This window comes from Eurypyga helias, unplaced genomic scaffold (assembly GCF_000690775.1).
Source record: "Eurypyga helias isolate BGI_N326 unplaced genomic scaffold, ASM69077v1 scaffold15923, whole genome shotgun sequence".
Taxonomy (NCBI): Eukaryota; Metazoa; Chordata; class Aves; order Eurypygiformes; family Eurypygidae; genus Eurypyga; species Eurypyga helias.
The window spans coordinates 18,485-41,196 of NW_010239484.1; the positions used below are offsets into that span (position 1 = coordinate 18,485).

Sequence of the window (22,712 nt, forward strand, 5' to 3'; positions counted from 1 at the left end):
GTGAGTGAGCCTGTCCCAGTGGCCTGCAGCTTAGGAGAAAACAGTGCAGATAACACAGAGGAGAGGGGCACAAGGCAAAGGGACTCAGGCATTATTGAATTTGGCACCAAGATTTCTACTGACTCCAGTGCGGTTAGGATTTATCTCTTATCTCCGGAGCAGTGTGATTGAAAAAGGTTATTTTTAATCACATACCACATCCTCTGCAAAGACAGTCTCATCATTAGCGATGCCAGTGATGTTACTGCCAGGAACATCCTTGGCAGAGACGAAACACACAAACCCAGGAACACTATGGGCTTCTGATGCATCCACGGAACTAAAGAAAGAAAGAAGAAGAGGCAGCATTATTATTGCTCATTTTTCTTTTTGTGACAAAAATATATGAAACAACAATACATTTGCAGGCCTGATTCCCTGCAGTCTGGCTACGCAAAAGAGGAGGAGCTTGTCACAGGAGTATCATGTAAGACCAAGGCAGAAAGGGTAACATATTAGACTAAAATCATATAGGATTTATATGATACCCTGAATCCTGACTGTGAGTCTGATCCCCAGTCTGCCTCTTTGGACTGTACTGTACCATACATTCTTTTCCCTAAGACGTATCTGAACTTGGTCCAATCTCCATGTGTATTAGAGATCCCTTGACACCCTTTGCCAAAGCCAGATTGGAGTTAGCAATGGTATGACTCTGCTCTTGTCTTAGCTGCCATGATCCTGTGAAGGCAAATTCCTCCCTGTCTGTTGATAAACATGAAATTTAACTGCAGATACATATCATCTACCATGGCTTCACCTCTGGAGAAAAATGTGGCTGTGAGTCAGGGAGAAGTTGTTGAGTGTCAATCACAAAGAAGCTGCAGAGTATTTATAAGGATGCGGAAGAAAGGACACTCCTAAAGACAAAATGCTTCATAAAAGGCTTTAGGTATCAGCAAAAGAGGTATCTAACCAGCATTTGTGCTTCAATGACACATAGATTTAAAACTAAGTGACAGGCAGGACAGAAAGTAACTATAAAAGTGCAATATAATTTAGTTTTTATGTGGAGCACATAAAAAATGTATTACAAAAGACTTTCAAGCTCCTTTTGCCATATTTTGTTCATTGGCTATGTAATTGGCTTGCTTTACAAGAGAACTGTTGTGAACAGAAAAGCTGTGTCTTTGTTTCTGCTAACTAAATGATTTATTGTCTTCTGTAAACTGCTGCAATTTTTTCGGCCTGCTTGCTTAGATTCCTGAAACTCCGATACAAACTGTGCCTGAAAGTAGCTGTTTGTGCATCCCAGTGAGTTAAAGGCTTCTTTTTAAAGACATTAAATGTACGAATGAACTTTCCCACATGAATTCTTAAGGCAGCAGGAACTGAAGACAATGCTATTCTTCTTTGGAAAGTTCACTTTCCCGAGCTTCTGCAGTAATGCCTCAGAAACAACTCCCGGACAGTTTCCCCGAGCTAGAAATACAGAGGCAGATGATTTCTAATTTACGTTTGGTAGTCACAATCTGACTGGGGCGAAGTGAAAGTTTCCAGAGCCAGTATTTTGACTGACAAAATCATGGGCTGAGATACTTCTGTCACCTGACAAAATACTATAACACTTTCTCTACAGAACAACACAGGCTCACAGCTTGAAATGTAAGTGCGCAACGCAAGTACAAGAGAATGTGTGCAGCAACCTTTAGAAAATAACGCATAGTGCAGTCACGGGCATAGGTCTGCTGCTTTCTCTGGTGCCCCGTCTGCACTGGTAGTAGTAACAGTGCTTATGCGCTTGCAGCACTCCGCAATGACCACGTTGCAACACCTAAGATTTAACTACGATGACCGAGCAATTTCTTTCATAACCTGGGAGTCGACTACCATATCTCTGCATCCATGACCATCCCGCTGCCCGGCCCACGTTAGATGACTGTGGGAAGCATCCAGCCAGGAAACCTAAATAATCCGGAAGTATTGCCTAAGGAATGAACAGCACATCGCAGGACAATGGAGGATGACACGAGGCAATGTGATGCAGTGCCTCGCATCAAAGCGGTTGAGGGCAGAGGAGGGCCTGCAGAGCCACCACAATGTAAACACAATTAGGGATTGGGGGAGGTCAGTCAGTCCCGCAATGTAACAGCATTAAAACTTGTACAGAATGTAGGTGGTGTTACCTGCCAGGATATGCAGTTTAGAGGTGGTTAGTCACTACTGTTATAAATTATGCATCAGTCATGCTCTGCATGGACAAAATGCCTGTAAGAAAGCTGGAGGGGGACTTTTTACAAGGGCCTTTAGTGACAGGACAAGGGATAATGGTTTTAAGTTGAAAGGGAGTAGATTTAGATAGGATTACAGGAAGAAAATCTTCACGGAGAGGGGGGTGAGGCACTGGAACAGGTTGCCCAGAGAAGCTGTGGATGCCCCATCCCTGGAAGTGTTCCAGGCCAGTCTGGCTGAGACTTCGAGCAACCTGGTCTAGTGGTAGGTGGCCCTGCCCCTGGCAAGGGGGTTGGATCATCTTTAAGGTCCCTTCCAACCCAAACCATTCTGTGATTTTATGAATAATTTCAGAGACAGCTGCACTTTCAAATACTGACCTATCCACCTTGCTACAGCCAAGCAGACAAAAAGAGATCTACATCTAATAGTTGAAGGTATCTCACATAGGACTGTTATGCAGAGGGCCTGTTCGTAGCCATTGCAAGCAAGCACCATGCAAAGCAATGCCCAGAAGGCAGTACACACACAGCTGACCCGACAGCAGGAGTGCTGTGCCAGAACTGCATGTTACAACCTAAATTTTTAGGCACATAGGAAAGAGCGTGTTCAAGCTGCATGCTCTGGTTAGTGATTGAAATGACATGTCCTCGGACATTGTGCTGCTCTCCTACCCCACTCCTTTTTAATCCTGCATGTTTGAGTATCAGAGACAGGACATGCAAGAAGGTTACCTAGGACTGAGGGCTTTGTGCTTCAGCAAAGCTCCGAGTTTGGTGTGAACACCCTCCTATTCCCACTGATGCAGACTTGCAAGGCAGCTGTAACATGCAGCTCGCCTCTGTGTAGCAACGTGCAATGAACTGGAGTTCCCATTAATGCAAAAACCTTTCCCTCCCCCACAACTTGACAGGCCAATGTTTTCTAAGCCATTGGAAACGGCACTGGACGCTTCCAACATCTGAAAGGCAGAAGGAACACTTACAGGATCTTAGCGTGGGCTTTGGTGCTGGTCACCAGCGTTAGATACAGCTCATTCTCATAGCGAGGGATGTCATCGCAGTAAACAGCTTCTCCACACGCTTGTTTGGCTGCTGAAACGTGCATCAAAGGCCGGCCCACCATGTCTTCAACTGCCTGCCCCCTGGGCACTTCCTGGAGGAAAACACAACTGACTGCTACTGCTTCGATCGCAGGGGACAGAGGCACATGGAGAGACATTCTAGTGAGATGGGGGCTGCGATGGGGGCTCAGTCCGGTGGGAAAGGAAGGTAAACAAGATGGAGTGGCTACACAGAGGGGGCTGTAGAGAATGAAGTGAAAGGGATTCGGTTGTTGAAACTGCTATGGAAGAGAAGGGTTTGATGTGACAGCTTACATAAAAGGTTCAAGTTCTGAAGCTAGCTTCTACTCTCAAAGCTGAAGAGAACAGGTCACGAATGGAGAAATAAGGAAGAAGATAAATCCTGAATCTGAAGCCTGAGAGATGCAAAGAAAGACAGGCTGTAACTGCAGAAAGAAGGGCAATTTCAGTTTGGATATGGAGCTGGCTGCAAGAGGAAAGTGCTACCCACAGCGATTTTTATGAAGCTGTACACATCAGGAACAGTCTTGGGCAATGACAGGAAAAGACATTGTATCCTAAAGCAAAGAAGGGACTAAGACCCAAATACAAGCCTCAGGAATGGCATTATGTAAGTTTATGTATTGCCTATACTCAGGAAGACAAGATAAGAAGCACAGTTTGAGCTACAAGAAAGCTCAAGTCTACGTCATGCAGGTGCTGCTACTTACTTGGAAGAGCTGGGCATTTGCAATGGGATCTTTGTGAAACAGCTCTGTAGCGCTGACATAGTTCGAGGGGACGGGCTCACACAGATTGTTCTGCCAGAGACATATTAAAGAACAGTCATCTTCCCTGCCAGTCCCTTTCTCACATGCCCCAGTAGTCCAGGATATTCTCTCCAGTGAAGATAATTCATCTTTCACTGGGTGAAAGGCAAGCAGGGCTCAGGCTCTGTGCAAAGAATAGCCACAGACCCACAACAGCAGCTGTAATGCAATGAACAGAAGTCCAGGAATTCTCCTGTGAACCCATGGATCAGCATCCTTCCACAGCAAGGCAGGGATGCCATGAGGAAGCAAGTGGACAGATACACTCATTGCTGTCATGCAGGTAAGGAATAAGGGAGCTCTGGCAGCTATTGCAACATGGAGTTTGTTATCGGGTATGACTCTGCTTGAGTCTGAACCACACCCCCCCCATCACCTTCCCCACTGAGACAGCACATAAGTTCCCAGATCTACTTTCCCGAGCAGCACTCACAGGGCCATCGTGGTTCTTGCTCAGTTTCTGAAGGACCGTCAGGTAGAACTTGAAGAAGAAGCTGAGCGTGAGCGTGCGTCGGAAATCCACCATCCCACCAGGCGCAGAAGGAGACAGATCCATCTCACCTGCCAGCAAGCGGCAGGCATCCTGCAGCAGCTTCTCATTCCAGTCTCTGCAAGGAAACAAAGGTGACACTGAGCTCTTGCTCAGCCCTGAATATCACTGGGGCAAACCAACTCTTCTGACAGGGCAGCCCCACAAGCTCCCAAGCAACAGCCACCTGTTCTCTCTCTGTTTGCAGTATATGTGTCAACTTTGCTCTCATCTTGGGCTCATAACATCTTTTCTAAAGATGTGGCAAAGCTATTAAAAGATGGAGCACAGATTTCTCAGTTCAGTTTGAAAGAAATTCAGTTTTGTAGGTCATGCCCACATCTAGCTCCTGCCCACTTCAACAGATAAGTGATTTTCGCAAGGATATGGCTCTCTGAATGGGAGACTGCATGGATCTTTGAGGGTAAGGAGCACTGGAGGAAGCAAGGCATCACACAAAATGAAGACTGCTCTTCCTCTTTCTCCTTCTGTGTACTATTAAAGAGGATTTAGGTTATTTGAATTGCTCCTTGTAAAAGATCAGCACCTTTAGACAGCCTTTCTATCACAGAAAAATTCCTACCTGCCAGTGAGCTCCTTGCAAGTTTTTAGCGCCAGGACGGTAGTAGGAGCCATTCCTCCATAGCTCAGTTTTATCTCCTCCACTCGGCTAGTGCCACCTTGGAACAGGACTCTCATCCCACAGGTCACAATAGCGATGTCATCCTCCCGACGGGAGGCCTGCTTGAAAGCTGAGAAGTATTCACCCTGGAAGACAGGAAAATATTCCTTTCTTCTCTACCTTGGCATGCTTTGGAATATAAATATGGACAAGCTGGTAACCTATCTCAACATGGGTGAGCTATTCAAGGGAACCGTATCAGGTTGATTCATCTTGCACGGCCAAGCAGGACATGTTGGTTCAGGCAGCGCTGTATTTTTTCACGTGGTTCAATGATTAATTCTAAAGTATTAGATCAGTAGTTATTGGCCAACCTACAATTGTGTGGGAAATGAGCTTTGACAGATATCTGCTCGCACCTGCCACATTTTTTCATTATCTCGAGAGGAAGAATTAGGACAGGGCTTCTTTGTACATAAACAAGCTTAGCTTCTCAGCAACTTTTTCTTTCTCCCAGGCTGCTAAGCTAGAAGATTGACCGGTAAAACTCACATCCTAAACCCCTTCCCTTTGGAAGTCTTTGAACTCCACAAGAACAGAAATCAATAATCACAAATATCTCACAGTTCCAGAATAGACCAGGCTAATTAATATAAAACCATTTCCATCTGTTACTGCAAATACCATTCTCAGCTACTATCCTGAATCCTCTGCTGGTCTCCAGAGAGCGAGAACATTGTTTTAAAAGCACTAGAAACTCCAACTCACAAAACTCAGCAGCTGTCCTATGAAGCATGGCAGTACATAGGAGATTAACACTCTACCGGTATACACTGAGCGATGGTGTCACCCCAGAGGCACAGTACAGTCAGTTTTTCTCCTTGCTGTCCTGCAGATTATGACAAATTACCGTTCAGGCTTCCTGCAGACTAAGAGAGGAATCAGATCCGATGTCTTTGCACAGCCCTTCTGGAGAGTTTTCTGCTAAGTTTCTTTTCTAATAACTTAGCCAAGTGACTCTGCACGGCACAGCATTCTGTTCCGTTAATTATTTCTAATCAGAAGTGGACAGCAATTCTTTCATTATTGTGAAGAACAATTTCTCTACTGTTGGCAATGAGAACAGTTTCACAAGAGGCCCCTTTTGTGCATCGAGAACTTGTTACTGGAGATATAACTGAAGGATGTGTTTCATTTCCTGAATGCAAATAATTAGTGGGCAGGCAGCAGATAATAGCAGAAGAGCATCGATAGCATCTTCCCAATGAGAACATTCTGCCACTCTGCTTGTTAGCTTCCAGAGAGGAGAACAAGCAGCCTCTTCTCTTACTGCACACCACAGAGAAGATTTCCAATAACGTGATTCCAACGAGAGGGCAATATTTGCCTTCATCCTCACAGGACACCTTAGTTTTCTTGGCACAGAGTTCTGTGGGAGAAAAGGCGCTCTCTATTTTTCCTCCCTAGGAGTACAGGTAAGGTAACCGTCACATCAGCCGCCCATGTCTGCCCTACACTTGGCAAAACAGAGCATGTCCCTCATCACAGTAAAGGTCTCTAGGTGTTAGTTATTCTCACAGGAAAACCAAGCAACCCTTACTCTTAAGGGCTGCATATTGGGGACCTGGATTAGTCTCCCATCTCCTCTCTCCCCTTCTGGACAAGATGCACCAGCAGGTAGGAGCACATTAAGAGATCTGTAGGCTCTAGAAGGTTCATAGGCAATATTCACAATTGTAAAAACATTGTTACCATGTCCATTTTTTTGGTCCACCACCATGGAATATAGAGATCAATAATGGATGAAGGTTAGAGGACACGAATTTAAAGGATGAAGTAAGACTTCAGGATTGCTTTCTGTCTCATCAGCAGGGCAAAAATTGTAATACTATGAGCCTATGATAGCAACACTGAGCAAAGAGTAGGTTAAGATTATTTTCCAAAGACAGAAATGCATAGGCACTGTGTTGTCAGGCTTTTTCGATTTGAAAATCTGTAAAGGTCTACGTGATACAGAATACTATTATCATAAAAATTAAGTAACAGTGACAAACGTGACAGAAAAAGATGTATGCAAGGGAAAGGACATGAAAAACTGATGGTCACTAAGTGAGTAATAATGCAAACAGCGTGTAACATTTGTGAACATTATCTGGGACGCAAGGCATGTTTTCATACTCCAGAAGACAAAGAGGTTTGTTAAATAAAGGATATGTCCTGTTCTAGGAATGCCTTGTTATATACAAAAAGCTAAGCCGTTTTCTTGTCTGGAATCTGTTTATATTTCACCTTTAATCCAATGAGCGGTTTCCTTCTCTAAATACTGCCTTCGCTCAGCTGCAATCCCCTTAAAAGCAGAGACTCAAAAATCTTTATTCCCTGAATATCTTAAATATCTGACATATAAACTAGCAGGAGAAAAAGGTGTTACCTCCTCTGTGACAGCCTCTCTGTGATAAAGCCTACCCTGAGCACAGTCTCCCTACAGTAACACTGCATCATGTAAACTGCTAAAATTCTTTAGTCTAATTCTTTCTGTTGTTTGGCCAGTCTTACCCATGGTGTGACAAGTCACACTGATGCAAGAGGTAACATCAGTTTTAAATAAACATAAACCAAAAAATTCGATCTAGCTATGTGCTGACACAGCTCTGCTTCAAGTTGCGAGGAAATCGCAGATCCGGAAGGCTTTGCCTGCCACATGCCAGCACCTTCAGACATACCCGAAAGAACTTTAGTCTCCCTGACTTCAGGAGCAAAGATCAGCCAAGAATCCATGAAGGAGAGAGTTCAAAAGTTGTTTTAATTTTTCAGATCAATGAGCTGTGTATAACCTGGGGATGAAGCCATCGCCCTGCTGATAAACATTGGCTTGTTTGTTGAAATTGCCATATGACTGTCATATGGACAGAGGAATATGGTGTTTTCCACTGACTACCTCAAGCATGTTTCTCATTTTGGCAAAAAGTGATGCTTCCTGTAATTATCACAAGACCAAAGAAACATCACGCAGAAACAGATGGAAAAACACCATAAATAAAATTGTTGTGTTCACTTAATAGTTAGATACAAAAATTAGAGATGATAGACAAAGGATTTATTGGTTCTATCCTACAATATGATGGCGTTTTAAGTAAATCAGTGTTCTCCATTTATAAAGAAAATGTGTCACGACACTGTGAGAATCTTCGCGTCTTACAACTTGTAGCCTCAAGCCCTAAAAAGGAAAATACCTTCACAGTCATAAAATTACAGCCTTATGCTCTCAGCCCTAAAGGAAAAATAAGAGAGCTTCACCTCTTAGACACTCTAAATCAGTTATGGTTCATTCTGCCATAGAAGAGCAGTGCTCATTGTTCCATTCAAAGGAAGTTTTGCAGGCTTGTTCGAAGTTGCAAGTCCACATTGCCAAAGTGCCCTAACAATCAGTTCCTGTGGTTTCCGTCTTGCAAGGCAAGGATGCAGAAACTGAACTTCCCTCTTAGCCGTATGACTCTTCCCATTCCAGTTCACAGAAATGAAGCAGGAACCTTGGGATCCTTAACTTCATTTTACTTCAGGAACTGCTAGACTCTTTGCTGTACTGTCTTGCAAACAGAATTTAGGCCCCTGGGAACATCACTTTGTCACCTTTCATCATTACCAGATCCCCTCAAAAAGCTCCAGACAATAAAGTGAAATTTGTATTTCTTTCACTTGAAAACTTCTTGAGCGTACAGCGGTTGATCATAGACCCCAGGTCCCCTTGCTTCCAAAAAGAGTATGTTGCTAGATTTTCACCAAATAATTTACTTGCTTCCTGGTCCACTTGGGACTACATAAGCATTTGGAGGCCAGACTCCAAGGCAAAAAGAGCCTAACATTGAAAATAACACTCAAATAACAGCACTTTAGCTCCACGGACACTGAAATCTTTGCCTACAGACTTACCTTCCTGCTGTAGGGTATTTCAACAGAGAGAAGTATTTCTTCAGGCTTAACTATTGTCTTTCTGTATCCAGTGAAAAACTTCTCATCCATCCTAACAGTCCTTTTGCCCTCTGCAGAGCAAGAAGAGATCAAAGGTGGATGAATGAACACTCAGATGAAGAATGGCAATAGTATGTGTGAAAGAGCCTTCAACCTACACAAATCACTCTTGATATTATATCAGTTTTCATTCTTCCACCCTCTTTCACCAAATCAGGAAGGATTTTCTCAGATTCACTTTCATCCTTATGGAAGCTATGACAGCTTCTGCCTACATACAAAGTTTTATTTGCACGGGAAAAGATGAAAGAGACCTTCCTCCTTCTTTATCTAATTAATGCTGAGCCTCCAGATGAGCCAGTTTCCAACACCCCAATGTAATTCTCTCTTTCCTCTTTGCTTAGCCTGCACACAAACCAGTTGAAGAGAAAGTCACTGATCAGACAGCCCACTTCCTTCAAGGATCCTGTTTCAAAAAAATTCTTCCTAAGAGCAAATACAAACTGAGATATATGGCTTTCTTCATAGAAAAAAAAAAAGACAAACAAGTTCCAATCTGTCTGATAAATCTGCAAGGATAGAAGTATGACAGTACAGAAACAATTTCATGCCTATTGTGTTTCATGAACAGACATCTTCAACCAGCTCTTCACAAGGATGTGTCTGTAGGTACCAGAGATTCATTCTGGCACAGAATTTCTAAATTCTTTAGGAAGCCAACCTTAGGCCTAGCCTTCAGGACTTCAGCTTCAAAAAGGGAAAAACCCCTGAAGACTCAGACTAAGCCTATTTCACATAATGTTGACTTCCACTTTCAACTTGTGACCTGACCTAACAACGCACGGCAGAGGACTGTTGACTATCCCGCCCTCCCCAGAGCCACGTGGAAATGTAAGTAAAGTTAACTTACCATTTGATACCAGAGTCAGTTTGCTTCCACTTGCCATTAACACAGGATTTAAGTCTGAAATGGGGCTTGCTGTCATTATATTCCCACCAAGAGCCTAGAGTGATATTATCACATAAATATTAAAAAACCTGAAGATACAGCCATAGTGTCTTGTAATCCCGCATTACTCCATACATAGTGCACTAGAGGCTAGATCTGATAATTTCTTCTTGCTCACTCAGTAATTTTAGGCTTTTAATGAAGTGGGAAAACACAAAAGCCATTAAATCAGGTTTCTGTCCCAGTCAATACTAATGTTGTCTGAAACAGTTTTAGGAACAGTCTCTGGGTAATACATCAAAACTACCTTGTGCTCAAACCACATACACCAAACGTAAAGTAGGTTGGTTCACCTGCTTGCTTGATGCTTTTTTCTTTTAGCATATGGAGTTTGAACACACCAAACCCACCTCCTCTTCCTCTTTAAAACTAGAGGAAAATTTGCTAGATCTGATGCATTATCACTGTGACTACCACAGAAGTGCTGGCAAAAATCTACACAGCTGCTTCTTTGAAGTTTGTCCAGGCCTCTAAAGACTTTTTTGTTAAATTAGTCAAATCTCACTACAGTTTCCCCCACTTATCCCGACAACACCAATGGAAGACCTGGACAACTGTCATGTTTTCCTTGCTAAATGTGTGGTATCAGTGCAGCAGAGACAGCAGCCGAGACCCATGTTTCTGTCAGTTCCTGGGGCTGGTTTGTGTACTGGTTTCTTTGATTCGATTTGCAAACATTCTTGTATGAGAAGCACAAGGCATGCCAACATTGGATGCGGCAGGCCAGCTCCTCAGCCTGAGCTTTCAATTCCAGTCCCTGATGCTCCTGAGTCACTTACGGCAACATTCCTGATCTGTGGCCCTGCAAACCACCGCAGCTGTTCAAGGACAGCCTGGAAGACCTCTGTTTTGTAAGGAGGAAGCTCTGCCACTGCTTTTCTCAGCACCTCCTCTACTGAGCTCAGGGTACAGGCAGCACCGAAGGTGACCCCTGGAAACAAACAAATGAAAAGAATTGTTGTTCTCCCAGACGTACAGGAGGATGGTTATAACTGTGTCTACAAAGCTTAGTTAGGTGCCTCTGAGTTTACTGAGACAGCACAGTTTAGAGAAGACATTCAGTCACACCAGACTATTCTGTATGCACTGCATGTAAACATCACATCTTCAGAACAAAATTCACCTTTCAGTCACAGTTTATGGCAGTCGGCCTCTCACATGACAGTAACACACCACCCTTTTGCCGCGGTGTATCATGAATGACATTGCCCTCTTATAGGTATTAGTCTGTCCTTTGGGAAGTGAACTCCAACTTCGCTCCAGTTTCCACACCTTAAGTATGTTACCAGGCATTGGGCCACATGCACTACATTGTCCTGATCGCTTCTTACTACTTGTAAGGTTGACCTGTTTCCATCAGGAAGATAAATGCAATACTTCACTCAGTCACTTGGACTGTCAAATCCAGCATCTTTCCCCCAGTTACTAATTTTTAGATCTTGCTAAAATAAAATATTTCCCATTGAAAACCATCATTAACACAGTTAATATACGTAAAACACCATGCACCAAACAGATAAAATACACCTTCCAGTGATAACCTTCTTTGATTCTCAAATTATTTTTACATATCACTCAATCCCCTGCATGGGAGAAGTGTTAATGCATACAGAAAGCAGTTTTAATTTGGGGATTTTCCTTCATATCCTTTTTATTATTCTGTGGCGTCCCCACTCACTCCACAGGCATTCTGCCTCATTTTGCTCACCTGTTTCAGTGTGCTGAACAGCATTCATTTCAGAGATCCACGACGGTGCTATTATCACTGGATACAACATGTTCTTTAACCTCATCTCAATACCTTAGGGAACAGTAAGACGCCTTCCGTTACACACAGGTGACAGAGAGCCCAAGTTAACTCCTTTCCAGTGCAATGGCAGCAGGTCAGTGCACTGGCCATCTGTTACACAGATTATGTAAGGTCACAGAGGTACCAAACTAAAAGCTGTTTTACACTAATACTAGAATTCTCATAGGGATTTTTTAGAGACTCTTTTCTAGGCTTACAGTAGCCCTAAACACACTGTTTAGCACTTGTGTAACCTGGCTATTGTTGTACATAATCCTTCAGGAAAAAGCAATCAACACAATGAGCCATGCAAAGTTTGGGGTTTGTTTCCTGAAATGATTGCTCAGGATAACAGAATTACTAAATACTCTGATCTCTTCCTCCTCAGCATTTACGTCCTCTGAAGTAAATCTTTCAGGGGAAAAACCAGCAGGATTTCAAGTCTTGAGAGTTTACTCACCAAAAAATCTTTCAAAACGAAGGCTTCACAACTGAATTAATTTGGTTATGAGGACATTTTATGCTGTGCCACTCCCCTCTTCTCAAAACTCCACAAAACTAGTATAAAAGCTCTGAAGTCTAGATAACCATTGCTGTTTTGTATTTTAACGAGACACAGCAAACAACAGGGAAAAACAACCACTGTGAGATTAATCTACATGACAATAAAATTTGTTCCTACATAAAACCTACAGATTAAACAGCTATTTAGCAGCAATGGTGTGAAGGAGGTTTGTTTGCACTGTTCTCACAAAATAGTCCATGGAAAGTTTTCCAACTGCTCATAATGAGCATCAGCTCTTCCTCTTACCCACTTCTGTGTTTCCCACAACGAGCTTGGCATTGGGGTACTGGGATTTGAGAGCCACCAATTCCTTGAGAGTTGTAGGCTGGATCCACATCACGCGCTCGCCTTTGAAACACAGCTGTTTCTGCTGTTTGTTACTCTGAGTCTGTAAAAATGAATTCAGACAGAGCTCAGACCCTACCTCCAGCCAAGAATCCCTGCTCACATGCTGCCCAGGCCTATGCCAGGCCAGGCTCCATCTCAGACAAGTTATGGACAGGTGGCTGTGACATCCACTCTGTTGTTGGCAGTCAGCCATTCCCCATCCTTCTGCTGGCAATGACAAGAGTCTTTTTTATGCTGTCAAAAGTTTTCCCTTCCTGATATGTCCAGGTCCATTCTGCTGCCACATCTCCCTAGAAAGAAGCGAGCTCCATCTGACCAAAGTTCTGGCAGATGCTGTGGCTTCAGCCATCTTAAAAGTAATGGGTTTTCCATTCTCATTTCACTGCAAAAATGTCAGTGTTTGGCACTCCTGAATTTCAGTTACCAGCCTTAAGGCCAGATTCTGGCTCCCTTCTTAATTCCTTCATCCAGTGACTGAAGATAACAGACTAATGTGGCTGCCTCCCAGCAATATCAGATCAAGCCTTAGGCAGGAGAATGTCTTAGAGAAGAAACAGAGGAGACCGATCTCAAGCTAAATATATACTATTTTTGGTCTCTGGGAACCTACTCATGCTGTAGCTCATGACATATTTAGGCTGGGTGCAGCAGCCTAACAATTGAATTTCAGATGTTTGTTAAATGTAAAGGAAGCTGTAAACATGTCAAGTGCTGGACTAGATGCCTGGCTGGGACAGATTTGCTTAAGGGAAAACTATCCCAGAAAAAGACAGGAATGAAACATGGAGAGAAACTAATCTCAACTGATTTTTTACATCAATGTGAGCCAGCCAACTTCTACTCCTGCTACACTGAGTGGAGAGAAGGTGGTGCTTTCAGGAAGTCATCTAGTTTAAACGTAGATCCAGCTACATCCCATAGCTCCTACTTCTCTTCCCACGCTACAAAGGGAGCCCAGGGTGGTTCACTCAGATAGGGCTGTTGTTTCATGTAGAAGTTCACATCCAATCTAGTGAACTGAAATCCAAATGTCAGCAACTGTTCCACCACTGGATGATAGGCAGTGACCGGCAAAGAAGGCAGCCCAAGAGCAGGCATGTATGGGGAGACACACAGGGGAAAGCCAGCCACCTGGGGCAGGCACTTGGCCTGCTTATCTTTTAAACCAGTTTGGCGTAAAAGCCTTTCCTTTTACAAAATGGGGAAGCATTCATGCCCATGCATCTTCCTTTACCAGCAGCCCTCTTCTGCACTGCCGTTTCCTCAGAGCAGAGACACTCCGGACACTCAAATCCTGCATAGAACAACAAAACAACGAGCCACATGCTATTACTTTTTGAATGAACTTACCATTAACTCCGGTGGGAAGATAGGCTCTTGTGTAGGGTCCAGTGGCTGGAACTCAGAAGGATTGAACAGGCTGGAGGACATCAATGTCTATGGCAGAGAAAATGCAAATGGCTGGGTGGCAGAGGAGAAAGCTATCCACATACAACCCTAACTCCATCCTCTTTCCAGTCAAATCCCTATTACTATGTCATGGAGCAAAGAATGGCACACACAGTGAAAAGATGCCACCTGTTCCAGTATTTCAGGTTCTTCAGTCACATTTTTCTGACCACAATGTATGTCTGGTCAGAAACCTGAACCCTGAACACACTAACAGGTTCTTGCCAATCAAAAGGTGACATCACTTTCACACTAGCATGCTAAATTCCATCAAAGTTACCTTTTCTGAAGTAAGACCAGCGTAAAATATAAATTAAACTGCTTTGCATAAATACAACTAAATTACAGGCATTGGACTTTGGCACAGAACAAGCCAGAGCTATGACTTCAAAACACCAGAAATCGAGAAAACACCTAATAGTGGAGAGGCACCTTACCACGTTGTCTTCTTTTCCATTCATGCAGCAGCCTGGACCATTGGCTTTTCCTCCACAGCAGCCCCCATTCTGAAGAAGAAACAAGCATACTTCAGCTATTCTACACAAAGTCAGAACATTCCAACTTTTACAGGTTACATTCCTCCCCTTTTATCATTCCCCGGATCGCAGAAATTAGCAGTAATGTTTTTCATTAATAAATTACATTGATGAAAGAACTCCAAGCAGCCTGAATTGCTGGAGTATTCCACATAACACTGGATGCTTCCTAACAAAGAAGCCACAGGAATTTACTGGAATTTCCTGGCAAAGAATTTCATTATATTCCATCTTTCCTACACTCATTTTATACTCACACTACCTTATGCCCTAATTCCTTGTTTTCATCCCTCTATTGTTTGTGCCTCAACTGGTACATAAAATGCAATTAACTTCTTTCCTCCAGATATTCCGAAAGGTTCCAATTGCACAATTTATTGAAATGGGAATAAAGTACTTCATTCATCATTGGACTCCATAGTTTGGGAAAGATCATACTGGGGAATTAACTGGTTTTAAAATCTGTTTTCACAGAAAGATGGATCGCTTCAATGTACCAGAAGCTGGTAAGACATTGCTTACAGCTGTCACCGTGCTGTTTCCCAGAAGTGTTGCACCTCATGGATCCAGAAGGAATGTACCTAACTCACCACTGTAAAACTTGTGTCACGATGGATAATCATGCTAACCAGGACATAACGCAGTCACAGTGTGTTCCAAGAGACAGACATTCAAACTAGCTCAAACAGCTCTGAATATCTGCACCACAGTAGAGCCGGAGAGGTGAATAATGCATCCGAACTCTAATACTATATTGCAAATTGAGGTTATGGCTTTTAAAATTCAGCTTACCATGCTATTTTCCCGCTCACTACGACAGCATCCAGTGCCATTGGCTACTCTGCCGCAGCAATTCACGTCCTGTGGGGACAAAAACTGTTCTGAGAAAAATGTGCAGGTTCCAAGAAAATGAAGTAGACTCGATTCCCTTTTGAGAGAAGTTGATCCCACATTTTTTATATTCAGAGCAGAAATGGGTGACGGAAGGTGTCCAGCAAGCAGGTGTTTCCCTTGCCAACAGAAGACAGTATCCTGCAGTGGGATGGCTAGGTCCTATCTAGTCTACTGATAGACCTCTTGCTCTGGTTTAGAACTACTCTGACCATTCAGCCGGTATCCCTGGTTCAGCTGGAGCTGTGAGGAGATACCCAGAGAAGAGTAAAAGACACATGCACATAGAACACAATACTTTGTACTCTACCAGCATGCAGTTGCATTCAGCTTGGGGAACTTCCCCTTAGCCCAGTGGGGTTTGTCTCTCTAGTAATCCTCTGTAGCTTCTGTCCAAGAACCTGCTCAGTCTCCCCTGGAGCCTATGTAAGTTTTTGGTGCCCACAACACCCTCTGCTAAGTTCTGCAGGTCAGCTACCTGGTGCAGGCAGACCATCTGCCTTTGTTTTCAAGCTGACTCCAACTGGTTTCATTTCTTGACGCCTTGCTCTTTGATTGGAAGAGGCAGCAAATAGCAGATGCCTGTCCACATTCCATCTGCCAGTCGCAATTTTGTAGATCTCTATCAGAGGTCAACACAAACCACTATACGGGCTATGGAGAGCTCCTTCCCCCTCCTGACATCCTCCTTCCAGGCTGAAGCATCCCAGCCTACTCAGTGCTTTCTTGTATGGAAACCAGATTACCACAGATGTGAACTTTATTCCACTTCTCTGAATCTTCTACTCTGCTATACCCTGTTAGAGATGAGAGGACCAGAGCTGCACAGCAGTGTACTCCAGCGTAGGAAGAGCCATGATGCAGACAGTGGCACAGCAGTGTTTTCTGGTTTGTTCCCTACAAAGCTGAAGTGTTGTTTTGACTGCCAGTAAGCATTGAGCTGCTGCTTCTGTGGAACTGTCTACCACACCTCCAAGATCATCTTCCCACATGGTAACAGGAAGATGATCTTGTGTCTGCTCACATCATCTTGTATGTGAAATGAGGATTGCCTTTCGCTCTGTAAATTTCCTTGCATTTATTTGCCCTGAATTTTGTATCCCAATCTATTCTCCAGTCTCTCAGGTTCATAAAGTCCTTGTGAAATTGCTCAAAGTCTGTTCCTCCCTTCACGACACAGCCTAACTTGATATCAGTTAACTTATTTTCTCACATCACTGCTCACTCTCTCCTCCATCTCATTTAGGGATATCTTGGACAGCCTTGCTCCCACCATGGGTCCCAGCAAAACTCCACCAGTGACCTCCCTCCATTGCAGAAATACACCATTTTCTCCAACCTGCCATTTCCTGCCTTTTAACCATCTTTCATCCATACCGAGATCTTCCCTCTTACCCCACGGCTGCTTATTGTCATTAAAAGCCTTTGGTGAGACACTGTTGAAAGCCTGTTGGAAATCCAAGACTATATCGACTGGGTTTATCAACCATTTGTAATGGATCTCACTCCTGCTTGTATTCTCTTTTGTGGATCGTAATTCTGGATAATAAAATGAAATTAATGGGCAGCATTCTAAGTTCTTTACTTCTGATATGCAGTACCAGCATAGCCCCATAAGCAGCTAGTAATCACTGAAGTAGCTAAGGATCTCATTTTCTTCACAGCCTCCAGCAGTCTTTCAGGAACAAAGGGACTTGAGAAAACTTAGGGCAAACTTCACACCTCACCCAAACCAGCAGATGAGTTCTGGGCAAGAGCTATGCAGCAGTGACTTAAACTTCTTTCCAGAGCTATTTCAGCTCTGCAGCTGATCTTTCAACAAGGCAACGTTCTCATCAGATTTCCCCACAGTATGTCCCTAAGTGTGCACCATACCTTTACACTTTTTTAAAATCAGGGAGCACCTGCAAGCTGTATTATTCACAGACGCTGAGTTTTTCAGAGACTTACAGGAAAGAATTAGAGAGTCTGATTACCTGTGATCCCAGAAAGAACCATCTGGCATATCTTATCTAGATGCTCCACTTCCAGCAAACTGGAGTGAGTAAAGGAGTTTGCCTTCCTGCATTTTTAATGCATGAAGCACATACAAAGGGGTCAAGAGCTAAAGCTGGGCTGTTAGCCTGTGTTTTGCCTTCCTTCGTTTCAGCTCATGGTGTGTTTTAGTAACAGAGAGAAAGCCAGCCTTCCAGACTTTTTAAAAACATTATCTGAAGCCACTTACTTTAGCAAATGTCCTGTATCCTTCCAGAATGGGTCTGTACCCCGTACACCGACACAGGTTCCCTGAATTGCCAGAGCAAAAGGATAAAGATTTAGTGTCATTTGGCAGAGAACTTCTTTTAGAACATTTTATTATTTCTCAAAAAAGCTTGTCAAATCTAGATAAAGCTAATGAAAAAAATGAGAGGAAGAAAATTTCATTAGTAGTCTTGCAACAATCCTACCACCCCTTTTTTTTGAAATTTTAAATTGAAATTCATTTAGAACAAAATTCAATCTGACTTATTCAGTACTCATTTACCTCAATCATGTGACCTAATCAGCATACCAACTACCTGGTCTCCTGAATTACAAAGAGGTTGCTTTCTCCTGCATCAGATTTCCTCTCGGGTTTACCGTGCTGGAAGCATGGTAACAGGTCTAACCTCTGCAATAACAGCAGCCTCTCAGATGATTTCAGTTTGATTCTGCCCCACTCCATCATGTATATTGCTGTCTTACTTCAAGTTGGCTGGCCCAGATGCTCTCTGCCACCCTGCAGTCTCTGGTGACAGCAGCAAATAAACAAGGAGATGTGGAGGTTCTTATAAGACCAGCAGGGACAGGCCACCTTTTGTCCTGTGTTAAGCTTAGTGGGGTCCTAATCCAAGACTGAGGCCACTTGCCCCTGTTTCAGGACAAACAGTGAGCTTTCTGTGAGTTTTTCCACAGGCCATTTTTGTTTATTCCACAGCACTACATTAAACACAGGTGGACCTCCATCCCATTTGGTGAAGTAGATGTAAGGAAAGCAGAACAGGCTGCATCTCTGCAGGGCTATGAGTACTACCTTGGAAAGCATCTTCTATCTCCTCCATTTTGGGCTCAGGTTTGTTCCGAAGCAATGTATACATGGACATGACAATGCCTGGAGTGCAAAAGCCACACTGGGACCCATGACTTTTTGCTATTCTCTCCTGAGAAAAAGTAACAACAACCATCAGCTTATAATATCAAGGTGAGTTCATTGTTGTGCTTGTTTCTGTAACATCTCTGTTAAAAAACAAAACCAAACCAGGCAATCTCACCAGAGGACCTGAGACTATCACCAGATGTGCTCCGACGAGATAGTCAATTAATCTGTGAAGAAGACTTCAAAGAAGAGAACACGCTGAAAAGTTTGCATCTAGGCTTTGAGCTCCCAATGTAACTGAAGGCGACTAGAAGCCTCCAATGAGATCAGGAGTTCTTCAGATTCACCATGCTAGAAAGGCTGGGGTTACTTGTGCAGACCTGAGTTTGAATGGCAAAGCTTAGCTGTTAGAATCTTCAGGGGAGGTAGGGAAAAGACGACAAGCAAACAAGAGTCAGAGTAGCTGCCATCCATTCTTGCGTGTCTAACTTATTTTTCACTTTGTTTTTTACTGTCTCAGATAGGTATTGGCACAAGTCCTATCCACTGTACAAACTGAGATGAATCACAGTTTCCCTTAAAGGAACAGTATCTGACAAAGCTGAGGCATATACTTCCATAAAAAGTGCATTATAACACCCTGCTAGAAGACCAAGGCTTCACATTCCTGTCACTCCTCCCCACCAGAAGTATTTTGGGACTCCAGAAACGCTTCTGAACCAAACCTCACTGCCCCTCTGCAGGAAAGGTTCCTTACTATGCAGGAGAAGAAACCAAGGGAACTCATGGAAGGCCATAGGAGGGCCAAAACCTAACTCAGATTTCCTGGCTCCAAGTCATTATATTGGTTTTCCCCACAACATCAGTCTTCCCAGTTCCTGGGATGTGGACCAAATACAGCCACATAGCCCTAGAACAAAAGGATTAGCAATTCAGCCAGGGTAGCACCAGTTAACTTGTTAGGGCATAAGAGAGCTTCAGCATTCTCCCAGGAGTTTGATTTCCTGCAAGTAAAGACTACTCATATGGACAGCCAAACTTCCGGCTTTAACATCACGATGGAGGTCCCAACACCCTGGAACAGGACTAGTTAACATGAGAAGAAAACATGGATAGAGAGTTTTAAAGTTACCAGTATTAATAGCTTACCTGAGCCGGGTGCAGTCTGGATTTTGTGTTTCCTATGCCTTCAACAGTAGTTACAGCTACATGATGCAGTGCACAGAGAGGAAAGAGGCAAGCATTGGCAGTATGGTGGCTAAAATAATAAATTAAGGTCATTCCATTTGACAGTGTTGTTCAAACAATTAAAAAGGAACAAGAGGACTGAGGAGTACTCAGAAACTGTAGCAGTGAACACAATAGGAGAACTTAAATAGATGTAATACAGGTATTAGTTACAAGCCAAATTCTACGGTACCTACTCAGCCAAAGTTCTCATCAGCTTCACTTCAGGTTTAAACTGAGTATGCACCATAGGATTTGACCTAGAAATAACAGCTTTAAACATCCTTGCTGCATGTTAAGCTACAGAATTCATGAAGGTACTTTATGGGGGCAGACTACAAACACCAAGATGTTATAACCTGGCCTAGCCCACTTGCAAAGTTACATAAAAGCACAGAGCTCTTGGCCTTTTACCTTGGAAACCATTTCTAGATAGTACACATGGGGAAAAAGTCCAGGCTGAAAGTGAACTAGAATCATGTTGCCAAAATTCTTACAGGAACTAGCTATTTTGTTTCACTGTTTTCAAGACAGAATAATGGTCCTAAAGATGTCCTACTCAAGGTCAAGTTACTAAGCAGAACCACTAGGTTACATGTTCCCGAGTTAAAGTATCTCCAAGCATTATTCCAAATATATCCAGGATTTCAGTGCTTTCCATTCCCCACAGTAAAAATAAACTGCGGGCTGTCCCTCTGCCTCATCCTCTCTCTCCACTCCCCTTTTTGTTTCATTCCATTGCTTCCCTCTTCAGTTAGTTAAAGAGAGAACAGGAGGAGAGTTTGTGCGTCAGGAAATAAGAGTCATTCTGAAGGTTACAACAGAAGTAGAGAAAAAGTTCTTATCTGCTGGCACACAGAAACCAGATTATTGTAGGAATACAACAGCAATAAGGATTTTATCACAGTAATCATTTGGCTCATCACAGCAAAAAAGCTACATTACACCGCAAGTAAGGAACATAAAGGTATTCCAAATTTGGAAAAGGCAGATAGCCTGCATGCTAGATATTTCAGGGCACAATGAAATAGTTCCCTATCAGCACTGTGCAATGCTGCAGGAAAAAATATCTTCGTCTTAGCCTTCTGAGATTATGTTCTGAAACTGAAAAATTATGTTTTGGCAGAAACATACATTATATAACCTTTTTTTTTTTTTAATAGTACCATGTCTGGAATGTCAAGAACCTGGATCTGTCCGCATTTCATTTCTCTGCTGAAGAGTTCATATTGTAAAGGATACAGTATTTTCTTCTGAAAGGGATCATATTTGGATATCATAACAGTGCAAGCACCACATCCACCTTCTCCACAGCCTAGTTTGGTTCCACATAGGCCCACTGAGAGAACAGGAATCAAGGAAAACATGAAGAGTGTTGGCAAAAAAGATTGCTCAAACCGTTGTTAGTCAAATAAAGGCTTAGCAACGAGTTCTTGCTGGAAACTAAGTGGTTATTTTTAATACTTAATAACTTAACATAAGCAAAGTTTCAAATGCTGGCATGTGAGCTTTTGAGATCAACACCCAAAGCCCTAATAAGCAGGTAGTCCATGTTCCAATAGACTTAGAACAAACAAAAAAAGATCCGAACTTCAACAGTTCCCACTTTCTATTAGATTCAGAAAAGGAAATGACATAAGGGAAAAAAAGCACTGGGTAATTGCTGAGCAGGAGCTGTTCAAGCATGCAGCCACATCCCCAGGACTCATGGTGACATCTCCTGCAGCACCTTTCACCAGTGGTGGTTGACTTCTTCCTACACCTAGGGATTCCTACCACCTAGAAGGCACCCAGGCAGGGCAGTAACACAGTGCTACAAGCTGCACTTGAACTGCTCACAAACTACCTGCATCTCAAGAGTCATGGTCTGGCCACTCTAGCTTCTCTCTTGGCCCCATTTATGATGACTTCCCCATTGCTCGGGACAAACCCAGCCAAGCACACTACCCTGTAGCCTGGTTCCCATAAAACCAAAGGAGCAAGACACTGAGAGCCAGAACTAGTGGAGATGCACAGAACCGCTGCACAGACACCTGGAAACTCACAAAGTGTATGGAATGTCCTAAGCAGATTCTCCACAGGCTGCAGTGCACATGTCTGTACTTTACAATCAGGTGTTACATCAAATGTTCTGCAAAGGGATTTCAGGAGAGAATTCCTTGAGTCACTTCTGCTTTGAGTTCCTCCACTCGTTACAAGGTAATTAGACATTGTTATTTATTGTGAAGAGGATTGGCCAATATTGAGAGACCTTTGGTGGGAAAAGAACAGGTGCTTTTACTGGCAACGGACACATGCCTGTGCTGAGATAATCAGCTTAGGCCTGTGAAAAAGCAAAGGCATCACGATATAGAAAATTCAAATCATCTTTGTCTTCACTGCAAAGATCCTGGAATTGATTATTTTCATAGAATCATAGAAATCATAGAATCATTTCCGTTGGAAAAGACCTTTAAGATCATCAAGTCCAACCATAAACCTGACACTGCTAATACCACCACTAAACCACATCCCATCCCTAAGCACCACATCTACTTTTCATACAATCATGTGCCTGGT

The 22,712-nt window shown here is 43.1% G+C and overlaps 1 protein-coding gene across 1 annotated transcript in view; it reads right to left on the reverse strand.

Annotated features, from left to right (window-relative positions):
- The window catches only part of XDH (xanthine dehydrogenase), a gene marked incomplete at its 3' end in the record, with an annotated part of 47,336 nt that overhangs the window by 17,085 nt on the left and 7,539 nt on the right, over positions 1-22,712 (reverse strand). Inside the window, exons 3-19 of the mRNA XM_010148168.1 lie at positions 21,396-21,492; positions 20,076-20,184; positions 18,864-18,990; positions 18,036-18,097; positions 15,713-15,781; positions 14,822-14,890; positions 14,286-14,372; positions 12,834-12,975; positions 11,942-12,034; positions 11,013-11,164; positions 10,135-10,228; positions 9,186-9,295; positions 5,217-5,401; positions 4,538-4,712; positions 4,006-4,095; positions 3,197-3,366; positions 196-319 (exon numbers count right to left, since the gene is read on the reverse strand). Of these exons, the coding sequence (XP_010146470.1) occupies positions 196-319; positions 3,197-3,366; positions 4,006-4,095; positions 4,538-4,712; positions 5,217-5,401; positions 9,186-9,295; positions 10,135-10,228; positions 11,013-11,164; positions 11,942-12,034; positions 12,834-12,975; positions 14,286-14,372; positions 14,822-14,890; positions 15,713-15,781; positions 18,036-18,097; positions 18,864-18,990; positions 20,076-20,184; positions 21,396-21,492 (1,955 nt within the window). The remainder of the gene's footprint in view (positions 1-195; positions 320-3,196; positions 3,367-4,005; positions 4,096-4,537; positions 4,713-5,216; positions 5,402-9,185; positions 9,296-10,134; positions 10,229-11,012; positions 11,165-11,941; positions 12,035-12,833; positions 12,976-14,285; positions 14,373-14,821; positions 14,891-15,712; positions 15,782-18,035; positions 18,098-18,863; positions 18,991-20,075; positions 20,185-21,395; positions 21,493-22,712) is intronic.